This window comes from Chiroxiphia lanceolata, chromosome 15 (genome assembly GCF_009829145.1).
Source record: "Chiroxiphia lanceolata isolate bChiLan1 chromosome 15, bChiLan1.pri, whole genome shotgun sequence".
In the NCBI taxonomy this organism is placed as follows: Eukaryota; Metazoa; Chordata; class Aves; order Passeriformes; family Pipridae; genus Chiroxiphia; species Chiroxiphia lanceolata.
In genome coordinates this window covers 833124-845359 of record NC_045651.1, presented here as the reverse complement: position 1 = coordinate 845359, position 12236 = coordinate 833124, and the positions used below count along the sequence as shown (strand labels likewise).

The following is a 12236-nucleotide window of genomic DNA, read 5'->3' as shown; positions in this document are numbered from 1 at the left end:
TTAGTGGTCACTTTCAGACAAGAATAAAGCCCCGCTTACCACTTAGTCTTCTCACCAATCAGCTGTTCAGCAGCTGCAAAGCTCACGGAACTGGAGTTCAGTTGTTTTGAAAGTTAACACAAATGAGACTAGCTGATGTGTACTCGATGGAGAAAAGTAGCTAAAATACTTAAAGGTAAATTCCTAGGAGAACTTTAAAGCCTCGTCTCTGAGTTCAATATGCAAGCTACCCCCAATCCATAAAAAAGAAACAATAGTACTTTATTAAAATACTAAATTTTATTCTTTTTCCACATACATTTAGTCTCCCCACCATTTCCATTTGTCTGACCACCACCACCACCATGCCTTATCAAAACATTCCATACATACTTAAAATGAAGCTGAGGGTGGAGTCCCGTCTTTAAAAACTAAACAGGCATTTTGGACAACACATTCTTGGCAAGGTAATCTGGATGACATTTATCAGACACAGGAGGGAAAGCTCTTTCAGCATTTGTAAAAAGAACAGCCAAATAATGGTTACAGAAGTAAGACTGCAGATTTTAATGAACTGTTTAAACTGTTTTCTTTTCTTACAGAGTCTGTCTCCATTGCCAGAGAGCTTGAATGACCTGGAAGTGTACACAAAAAGTTAGAAATTGGAATCCATTATTCAACTTATTTTCAGTTTACTATCCACTTATTCCACAAAATATTGACATTAAATTTTATAACAAAAAATGCATTTCTTTCAGAGAAAATCAAGTTGAAAGCATGACATTAGGTCCTTCTGCTAGAAGACTGTTATTCACACTAAGTCACAATAGTAAGAATTCAGTGAAGGTGAGTGAGAGGACCGGCTAGGCAAATATTGGCCGAACTCTGCCTACCCTGGCTAATGTCAGAGCAGCTCCAGCAGCTGAGGAGAACTTCTTTTCAAGAATCTATCAATTTGTCCATCAGACAAGTTTACTCTGAAACACCAGGGGAATCAGGAAAGCATAAGGAATTCTGTCACTGGAAAAAAGTTAACTTTACAGGAATTCTGATAGGGAAATCTAAGACACATTTTAGCCCAGTCTATGTTAGGTAATAACTAATTCAGAAACTTGTTTCCTGATACCACTTGTCTAGCTTGCCCTCTTTCAAGAGCTCAGTTCATTCTGGGACAAAATGTAGCAAGAATGCCACAATCTCCATCACAAAACAGCTCCCTCCTCCCAGACACCCTCCCCAACCAAGGGCTGAACAGCAGACTGGCCTAGGTGGCCAAATTCAGCAGCAAGGAAAACCACAGCTCATTTCCTTAGCCAGTATGGTGCCAAAAGGAAAATTCTGTGGGTTTAGTATGCAAGAGATAATTTACCAATCATATAAAAGCTGGAAAAATGTAATAAAATATTAGCTTTCCTATCTTAGCCAACTAAACCCTTAAAAACCATTCCCATTTATGTAATTTGAAGTATTGTTTGTGGTTTGTAACCCTTTGAAACAGTCCAAAGCTTGCAAAGATTAAGAAGTGGAAAAGAATCCTTAAGTCAGGTTATAAAAGTTTTTTGACTTTATCAAGCTCCAATAAATTCAGTTACCTTCTGGTCCTCCGTCCTGAAGCAATTCTTAACGTAGTTGGCAAATTTGGGTTCCAGCTTAGGCAGGATAGTACCCTATTTTGAAAAAAAGGCAAACTTTAGCGTATGCAGGTCATTTAATGATTCCAATAAATAACCTATGTAGCTGAAACCCTTTGCAACACATGTGGAATTTTACTGAGCTCACCTTGCAACTTCCCACGCCAATCTGCTTTAAACCGTTTTAAAATTTTCTTCTCTACAATATCCAGGGCATTTCTCACAGGAGTAAGTGGTTATGCACTAAAACTGCTGTCCAAGACTCTTGCTCGTGCTCCAGAGCTTAACAGCAAGCAGTCACCACTTCAAATAACCCTGTTTGCAGTCAGATAAAGCTGTTAACTTGCTGGCTGTCAGCTGAAGTGCTGTGGAGCCTGGGAATGCACACACCCCCTGCCTTATTCAGGGATGCTCTAGCACCATCTTGGAAAACATTAAATTAATCTGCCTGCTACAGTAGCACCATACACAGCATTTCCCAGCAAAAACACTCTTCAGCAATAGTGTATTTTTAAGCTCCTTTTGCCAATCCTCTGCTCTGCTCCCCTCCACAGCGACACGTCTCCTGGGACCAGCTCAGCCACTGGTGCTTACGCTGCAGAAACACCCCTGACCATGGTTCCTCTGTCACAGAACACCACCCCAGTGTCCAGGTTAGTGTGACCCGCCGAGATGGTACCACCCACCCCTGTCAGATCACAATCCAGGGCCATGCATTCCCACCCTCAGTACAACCTGTCATTGTTCACTCTGCACCCACTCTGAATCAGAACACTTTTAGCCTTGTTTTGCATTCCTGGGACAAAGCAGCCTCAAAACACTAATGATCTAAGCAGAAGATAATCCTAATTCTTTAGGTGACTTTGTTTGCCACTGTAAGGCGTCAAGAAGTTTATCAATCTTAAATAAAAAACCCAACAAACCAACAGAATTTTTCATAGCACCATTATCAGCCAAAAGTAAGTCTCCAATGAAGAATCTGGTTCAGTCACAAGTGAGCATATGATTTCTAAGCACACTTCTTGCCAGCAAAGCAAAACCAGAATACAGGTGTACTCAGAATACACCCCCAGCTGGCACAACCTCTGCAGCCAAGGAAATAAAATATGGATTGCATGCACAAATTTAAATATTCTTATGTCCTATTACAACTTCGTTATATAGACTGAGCTAAATCTAATCACTTTTAAACTTGGCTAAGGGGAAGAAGAATTGCTATTACTTGCTACACTTTTACCCAACCAGCCTGTAACTCAGTTTCCTTTTTAGACTTAAATAGCAGCTAAGAAAAATACTCATATGTGTAACAATGAAGTCCTAGTCAAAGCTGGTAACAACCAAAAGCTGAGTGACTGCCCTGCTGCCTTCAAAAAAGGTGAAACTATTATTGAGGTTGACCCAATTAATCTCATATCCCTTCAGAAAGCAAACACTTTCAGGTCTTCCATGACATTATCTGAGATGACAAGCACCTATCTCCCTCTTCTGAAAGTTACTGAGGCTTGCAGGCATCTAGATAGCTAAGGTGAATATTGCTTCAAGACCAAGCCGTTCCGAGCACGCGAAGAACTCACTCTGCTTTACTCTAGTAACCTAAAATGTATACACTAGTACACATATAGAATAAAGATCATTGAAGGTTTGTTATAGGTTTTTTTCAAATTTTAACTGAGACAGTTCACTAAGAAATACCAAATTACTAATCAGTACCACAAGAGGCATCCAGAAACAAAGTGGTTTTGTTTCTCCTGAGTACAGAGGCTTCTTTTTGTCCCAAATGTGTATTTGTTTCTCTGAGCTTAAACATCAACACCCTCTGATAACAGCCATATAACCATTTCTTAAAAACATCCAATTTTTCTGATCTGTGGAAGCATGGAAGAGAAACCTCAAGTTTCAAAAAACTCACCTTATCTACAGATGCTTGCATTTTCGCTTTAATCTCCTCTAATGACAGAGGGACTTTTGGTGTTTTTGGAGTTAGAGTTTTATCCTTCTTGGAATCTGGAGTCTGAAAATTATTAATTTTATTAGCAACTTGCACATAAAGCTACTTAGTGTATAAGACCAAGATTTATAAAAGAAGCATATATTAGAACCTACTGTGGATTTTATATGGAATGGAAAAACTAGCTAGCACATACGTATTCCATACAGGTTTCAAAAAGTCATGAGAGCTAAATCTGTGCTTCCAACACATTCCTCAGAAACAAGAAAAAGTACAGTATTCAAGTTCAGAGCTAACATCCTATGTTTCTGAGCAGGTGCCTCTACAGCTCTTTTTCTCAACAGAAATGAAACCAAAAGTAGCCAAAACATTCAGTGATCCAGAGTTTACTCCACATCTGCAGCCAGATTAGGTCATGATTTAAAAAGTACATCTGTACTGCTTCTGAGATGCTCTCCTGCCATCCAGCCCATGCTCATTTCTGTATGAACACCAAAAAATGTGGCAGTTTGAGCCACATTAGAAATCCAAAATCCAATTTCCAGGCCTCTCTCTCTCTTCGGTCCATCTCCAATTTCGCCTGGGATTCCTTTCCCTGGCTCCGAGCTGTTTCATCAGCAGCCCGTCTACTTGGCTCTGCTTTAATGCTGAGCCTCTAAAATCCACCCCCCACCAGCATCAATGCGGGGGGGGGGGAAGCCCCCTAGCCTTGGCCACAGGCAGTTCGGTCCAGTTATGCACCATCCCAAGTGTCCCGCAGCTGCAGGGGAGGGGAAGAGGGCCTGGCCTCCTCCCTCTTACTACGAATCTCTTCCTTCACAGCACACACTCCAAATGCTGCCTCTAACTCTGGCCTAGGCAGAGTTGGGGGGCCGCAGGGCTCCCCTATCCCCCCGGAGGGGGAGAGAAGGAGCCTGGCCACCCCCTGGCCTTCTCCCCCTACACGCAGCAGACACCAACAGCAAAACCCCCAACAGCTCCCGGTGCTGTGAGATATGATTTTGAGCAGAAGCGAACAACGTGGCTGGTGATCGGCTCTCCAGGGAACACTGCCCTGGCACCTGGCATCACGTGTGAATACACGCAGCAAGGAAAAGCTGCATAAGGAAGCAGGACACAATTACAAAGCACTGAACAAGAAAACTGTCCATTCTGAGATGGATCAGTTCAGTGAGAGCCACTCAGCAGCAGTAGCCTCCGGATGTACTCCAGTGGGAATACGCTTGGCAGCCACTCTCTTGCACAAGGTGCTAGCAAAGAGATTCTGTATTTCAAACTGAGGGATCACCAATATTCCCAAGGGACAGCATGTCTGATTTCAAACCTTGGCTGTTGTAGTTATGTATTGATCACTGAAGGGTTTCACAGGAGAACATGAAGCAGTGAACAGTATCCTCAACATGCTTCCTATTAAGATTCAAACACCTAACTTAAAGGCTAGTATGTTATTTGAAGTCACCATTAGGCAAGAAAACTAGCTTCCACACTAGAATAAACCTTTGGTTTACTCGTCTGTTTTCACTCACTTTTGATTTAGATGCTGGTGTGGATGGCTTAGAGTCTTTTCCATTTTGTTTTGCTTTCTGCATATTTTTTCCCGAAACCTCACGGACTGGCTGTAAAGCAAGCACACAAGTTCATTTGCCAAATGAACTGCATATAGATGCTAAGATCATTAAAATAATACTCAAGATTTTGTGACAAATTCATATACTACTTAACCTCAAAAAACTATTCTCACTATCCAGGAAACATGGTCAACATCCATCACTTAAGTAAAAAAGCATATTACAGGAACCCAAACAAAAACCTGTTAGTGCAGCACAATACATAACATACATTCTATTATGATACTATACAACTACATGAGATCCTCACTTTATATTCCTTATATATCACACCTTTCCTTACATATTACTATGCAGTCTTCGGGGGGGCAGGTATTGCATTAACTATTATTTCTTGTTTGGCATTCCATACAGAAATATCATCTGAGATGTGCATGGGACATGATACCACATGCACATTTAGGAATTGGGAGTCTTATACTCCTATGTAAATCAAGGGACCATTTTGTTCAGCCACACTAGATTGGGTTAGATGGCAGGAATCTGCAGTTCAGATTGTCTTTACCAGGCCTTAAACCATTGTGCACTATCACCTATGGAAATTCATTAGGACAGAGCAGCACACAGTGAATTAAAACACTAAATATTCATTTCCAAACAGTACATATGAACGTAAAACTTCAAGCCTAAGTACACAAGTTTAAGAAAAAGAAAATGCCTCCCCTTGTCCCTCTGCAGCTGCCCTGCTGTGTGTTTGTTCCACCACCAGATGGCCCCCGAGGGCTGACAGAATTGCACTCACGTTTATATACTTCTGTATTTGAAGGACTAATAAGTCCTTTCCACAGCCTGCAGGACTAACAAGGGCAAACCATAATCCACTGTGACCAGGATTTGCTGCCCAACAGCCATACAGGCCCCCTACCAGTCTGACAACTGCATGTGTGTGCTGTTAACCCCCCAATCACCCCTCTGCAGGCAAGGAAATAAAACATGGATTGTATGCACATTCATATTTAAACATTCTTATGTCCTATTACAATTTCTTTACACAGACTGAGCTAAATCAAATGCATCCCCCATTTGCACATGCCAGACAGCTGTGCTTAAACTCACTGATTTAAGGGACTACCTGCCCAATTACTGTTGTATCACAGTGTGTCTATGTATATATGCCACTTACTTTCTTCACTGGTGGTTTAATTTCTTCCTCATCATCCTCTAAGTCATCCTCATCACTACAATTAGAAAGGAGGTCACTCACCAAAACTCAAGATTCACATTAGGAAATAATCTTCCCCTTCCCTCCCAGTAAAATGTTTTCCTCATGAAGGAAGTAATCTTCCCAGCGCTACCTTATACCTTGTTTTCACACATGGTAAGGTGTCAGAGCAAGCACTACCTTTAAAGCAGTTAAATGAACTTCCTTCTACCTTAATGCTGAAGGCAAGTATCTTAGGGACTTCCACTACTACTAATGAAGAAATTTTAGCTTTATTACAAATTAACAAATAACGGGAAGCTAAGTTTTATAACCCAGTATGACACATTTGAATAACACTAATTTAGACTGTGTTGTGGAGATAAATGAGGCAATTCTGCTTTTTCCCTAGCCAAGATAAAAAAACAGCTTGCTCACAGTTATGCCATACAATTCATATTCTGAAAGTTGACCCTGTATTTCAAAATACATTATCAAAACAAGAATACATACTCATCATCATCATCATCCTCATCTTCATCATCATCCTCATCATCTTCTGATAATTTTGGTTTTTTCTTTAAAAACAAAAAAGTATGCTAAACGTTAATACCATTTTACACCAATAAAGAGCAACTGTCATCCAAAAAATTTCATAGCATAATTACAATACTATCTTCCATCAATTTAGCTAAAACTCAGGAGGTTACAGCTGCCAAGTCCAAAACTACTGATAAATTTACAGCATGCTCTGAGCACATGAACCTTTCATCTACAGGAAAGAGCTTCAATCAGCATTTCAACCCCTGCAGTACACTGATGTTTATACCAGAATCTGCACACACTCAGTTCACAGAGAGAATTCAGAGTATTTACTGCAGTGGATAAAGTTTCCACAAAAGTAGCCATTATATTCTGCACCTCCAACAAAGCTTTGGGAACTATCTGCACTTAAATACACTCCTGTAACTTGTCAGGATGCAAGTACAAAATAATCCTTTCCCACATATTAAGTGAATCATAGCAAGTCATCTAAGTGCATACTTCTAGAGGTAGCATTAATACCAAACCAAAACAAAATGCTTCTAACAAGGTGTCTGCAAGTCCATATACCTGTGGTGTTTTAGCTCCTCCTCCACTTGCTGGTCTCTTCGTTGAAGCATTCACAATTTTTGCATCATCTTCTTCCTCATCTGATTCTGGTTCTTCTTCTAATGCTGAAAAAGTGAAGGCAGCATGTAAAAACCTCACCTTACTTAATAATGGGTAAAGCAAGACTAGTAGTAAGAAACAAAGAGAAGAGCGCATCACCCACCACTGAATAGGTTTGGTCTTACTGAGGTGAATTGATGGGAAGCTCCTACTAGTGACCAAACCACTAAGATCAGAAACTTTTCCAGCTGACCGCATGCAGGTACTACTACACTGAAACCAAAAGTAGGTGAACAACCATTCATACACACTAGTTTTAATACCCCTCACAGATAAGAGGTCAAAGAAAGTTAAGAGTAACATTTTCTCCATTCCTCAGGAGACACATTTTAAAACTTCTAGAGAAATATGAGTTTCAAAGACAATCCTACAAAGGAGAAGGCTAGTCCTGGCTTAGTTTAGTTCAACCTCAGAACTATTTCGTGGGCAGTCTTCTCACACTCAGCTGAGAACAGAAGGCCTACTGTAGGATGCTAGCACCCACTTTCAAGGGCAGAAATTAGAACTCCAATTGCAATGCTGACAAATGCCCCTTACCCATACAAGGCACGTGGCAAGAAAAGGGATGCAAGCATTTCAATTAACTGCTTTGTCCTACAGCCACCTCATGCCTCCAGGGACTGTGACAAAGATTCAGGGGGTCAGTATCAGAAAAGGCACTGCTTGAGACACCAGTTACACACCCCTGTAAGTTCCGTTGGGGCTGCTAGGTGCAAAGCCCCATCAGTACCCAGTCATACGTACCTACGAGGTGCTGCCCGCTGACATAAACAGGCCCTGAACCGCATTTCAACCTCAGCACCACGGGTGGTGTGATCTCAAAGCCCCCTAACGAAACCTGGAGGAAAAAGTGTTTTTATTTAGTCAAATCTTCTGGGCAAAGTATAGTCAACAGACAGTCCACTCAAATGAAAACAAGAACTCTGCAGACTCCATGACTAACACAGTTACTCCAAGTTCCCACCTGACAGAATATTCCAGAAGTGTTAAGAGTCAAATCAGGGTCAATAAGCTACCAACAGTGTTTACTATATTTAATTCATCCTAACCACCTAAGCCAGACCAATCCACACTCGTTTTACTCCCCTTGGCAACAATGTCAATTTGAACATTATCCATCCCACCTGCCCATAGCATAGGGCACTTCTACTTGTACATCATCAGCAACACTGAATCAAACTACATATTCCAGATCGCAGAAATGACAAGTAGAGTGCCCTTAAATCAAAAAACAGCAGCAGTCACCTTCAGAATCTCTTAAGAGCTTGGGACATGCAGAAAAACTAATTATTCTCATCCCACGCTCAAAGAAAGCAACACAGGCTACAGATGCATCTGCCTGCATATACATCTGAATACATTTAGATAACATGCATAATTACGATCACCTTTTTTAAAAATGCATAATTTGAGCAAGTGTATTACCTCCAGATGACTAAAGTAACTCTACAAGGCACAAAAACTACTTTCGTATTTATTACACATCAAAACTGACATTTGTCTTAGCACACTTATCACTGTTAATTTTCACTAAAATTCAGCTGACCCAAGCCCATTTTTATCTACTTTTTGTCACCCGAGACCAAATTCCCAGTAGATTTTCCCACATTCCTACACTTACCGTAGGCTGCACTGACATTTTCAGGGATGCCAGCACTACTTTAGTAGGGTTGCCTTCATAGTCCAGTGCTTCTGCTTCTACAACGTGTAATTCGTCTTTGGCTCCAGCACCTAAAGTAACCTGTAAAGTCAAGAACAGGGCAGTCTGAGCATCTGCTTAAGTATCTTTAAGTCTTTTAACTCCATTCACTGTTCTGCATCAATTAACGCTGAAGTCTTTATTTCTGACTGCTAATGATTCCATCACACTCCATCCCAAGCCAATATCCCTCTTTCCCCACAACACTGGCACTTCCAAGGTGCAACTCCAGGCATGTGTTTTGAGTCACCAGCCTTGTACCAGGTGCAAGATCAGTCACCAGGTATTTGCTACCTTCACAGCTTATCTTTTATCAAGCCCTTCCTCTGCTCACCAAGGAATTTTCTGTTTGTAGCCATGTCCAAGACCTTCCAAGTCTCTTAAACATTTCCAGTTTGCCACCTGATATTTTAACACCCATTTCTCCTGTTAGTATTAACTCTTACCTTTCAAAAGACAGATTTAGCTTCCCCCCCTCCACAATCCTAACAATGTAGTGCTGTGGATCCAACCTACTTTATTCCCCTCCATGTGTTGAACATCAGAAGAGATGCTAGAGGTAATTAAAATAATAAAAAAGAAAAAAGGATCTTTGGGTAAAGCCATACAAGTCAAATATCATTCAGTGACTAATTCCATCTGCATGACAAACGTTCAGATACAAGAACTCTGTGTATGGACTTATCCTGTACATACTTTACTGTTATATATATACTTCCACCAAAAGAAATTGTACTTAAGAACAAATTACTCATTGTCAAGTCCAGGCTGTAATTTTCATAATATACAAGGACTGAAGACACGTGACTCACACAACCAGAAGTGTTTTAAATAACACTATATTTGGAGAGCATTATTATGCAAGTCACCTGTAAGAAGCAATTCTGCTGCAGGAATTAGTCCACAATTATAAGACTCTCTTCTTTCATCATCAACACACGTCTTTGCATTCAAATAAACACAGCAATAAACAACAGCGATGCTACAACTCTAATTCCTTTTCCATGAAGCTGAGACACATTGATGTTCTCCTACCCAAAACCAACATGGTCAGCCCAAAACAAAAGCCTTGAAATACCGTGTCTGGCTTGTGTGGCACCACAAAGATCTAAGGACACTTCCAAGAAATCATGTACAGATCTCATTCCCAGGATCAGCGAGGAGCCTGTGAGATGAATTATCTGAACAGAAGATGTGCCTTCCTCAGAGGGCAAACCAAGAACAGTAAATCAAAACACAAACCTTTCTTCCTCTCATTTAGACTTACTTATTATCTGCTTCTGGGCAAGAAAAAGAACTGGAATTATGTTTAGGAACATAACGAAGTTACTAATGAAGTCTAAGAAAGTGTGTCTATTCCTATAAATTTGTCCTTGCCCCTGTGCTCCTGTAGCACCTGCTACAGATGCCCGAGTGCGTATTTTGGCATTTAATTATATTTACTATATACTGATTAACTTACTGTGAATTGGTCTTTAACCTTTCCCAGCCTTATACTGCTTGCTGTAAGCAATGAAACACCACTGGATGCGCTTTTTTCGATACAGCAAATATTAAAAGTGACATGATATACTTTACTCCCACTAAGAGGTTATTTTTAACAGATTTGCCTAAAAACACATACCACTAAAAGAATAAAGTTTTGGGGGAAAAAAACGATACACAAAAAAACTCACCCCCTGCATCACTGCACGCCACTACATAAAAAATGGAAAGGTTAAGACTAAACAATACTTGCCGTTCTCAGAGACAACTGGTGCTCATTTTCTTCATCATCTACTTTGAACTGATACTCCTTATCTGCTTTAAGTTCACAACCTGCGAAAAGACAATTTAAGTATAAGCCTCCTGTTTTATTTAATAAGCAAGTATTTGCTAATCGTTTATTTTAACTTTGCTGCTTTTCCAGAACTTGCACCGAGCATTAGCGGCACTCTGGGCTCGCAGGCGGGGGAACACGTGGGATGGGGAAAACCCCAGGCGAGCCCGCGGCCTGGTGCCGAGCACGCAACTCCCGCGTGGCCCGTTCCAGCCCATCCGCTGTGAGACCACTCCCGCCCAGCGTCCCCCGCGCTGTCCGGGCCGGTGCCACCTCCACAAGGGCCCGGTGGGGCGGCCCCGCGCTCGGCCCCGCCGCGCTCCACGTGCTCCGCCTCCCGCCGCGCTGCCATGTGCTCCGCGGGCGCGCCGCGTCCTTAGGAACGGGCGGGAGGCACCGGGAACAAAGCGAGAACAACGCGGGAAAAAAGCGGAACGGGCCGCGCCACGTGCGGGCCCGGCACCACGCGCGACGCGCGGGGGAACGGCCCGGCCGGACCCTCCCGCCCCACCCACCCACCATGAGGGGACGCGCTCGGCCCGCACAGACCGCGGCCACATGCGGGCCCTGCCCGGCCTCGGGGCCTGCGGGGGCGGCGGAGCCCGGGCGCGCGGGGCACGTTACCGAAGAGAAAGGTCTGCGGGCGCAGGGGCCCCATGCTCTCCATGTCCATGGCGCTGTCCTCCATGGCGGGCGGGCGGGCGCGGCGGGCGGAAGAAATCAGCAGCAGCGCGAGCCGACACGCACTAAAGGAAGCCGCGTGCCCGCCCCCGCGCTGATATAGCCCGCGAGCTCTCGCGAGATCCGCGGGTCGGCCACGCCCCCGGCCCCTCCCCTGCACCGCCCCTGCGCACGCGCGGAGGGGGGTCGCGCGCGCGGGGTTGGCCCGGCCGGCGGGGGGGCGCCGAGGGGGCGGGGCCTGAGGGGCGAGGGGTGTGAGGGACGGGGGGGGTCAGAGATGGGGGTCGGAGATGGCGGCCTGAGGGACGGGCCGATCTGCCGAACCCCGCCGGGGTCGTTCCCGCTCGGGACCGGGTCGCCGGAGCCTCCCCAGGAGCCGAAGGACCGAGAGGCTCCCTCACGACACGCGGCGCAGAGGGGAGGGGCGCGTCGGCAGCTGCTCCGCGGCAACGGGGCCCTACTGCGCGGGAACGTGCTCTTCTCGCTCCCCTGCTGCGT

General features: G+C 43.7%; 1 protein-coding gene across 1 annotated transcript; it reads right to left on the bottom strand.

The window, feature by feature from the left end:
• Positions 1-257: 257 nt before the first annotated feature.
• On the bottom strand, positions 258-11850 carry NPM1 (nucleophosmin 1). Its single transcript, XM_032703185.1, has 11 exons — positions 11682-11850; positions 10977-11056; positions 9161-9280; positions 8284-8377; positions 7441-7544; positions 6841-6905; positions 6310-6364; positions 5085-5174; positions 3520-3621; positions 1572-1646; positions 258-614 (listed from the first exon to the last, which is right to left on the bottom strand). The coding sequence occupies exons 1-11, from the start codon at positions 11743-11745 to the stop codon at positions 576-578; spliced, it is 888 nt and encodes a 295-aa protein (XP_032559076.1). The 5' UTR covers positions 11746-11850; the 3' UTR covers positions 258-575.
• Positions 11851-12236: the final 386 nt, after the last annotated feature.

What these genes read in the sequence shown, in the direction of transcription:
- NPM1 (XM_032703185.1), bottom strand. Translation starts at nt 11,745, where the DNA reads ATGGAGGACAGCGCCATGGACATGGAGAGCATGGGGCCCCTGCGCCCG. An exon ending in AAATGTCAGTGCAGCCTACG is followed by an intron (nt 8,378 to 9,160) that starts GTAAGTGTAGGA and finishes TTTTTCCTCCAG; the next exon opens with GTTTCGTTAGGGGGCTTTGA. An exon ending in GAGGATGATGATGATGATGA is followed by an intron (nt 6,365 to 6,840) that starts GTATGTATTCTT and finishes TTCTAATTGTAG; the next exon opens with TGATGAGGATGACTTAGAGG.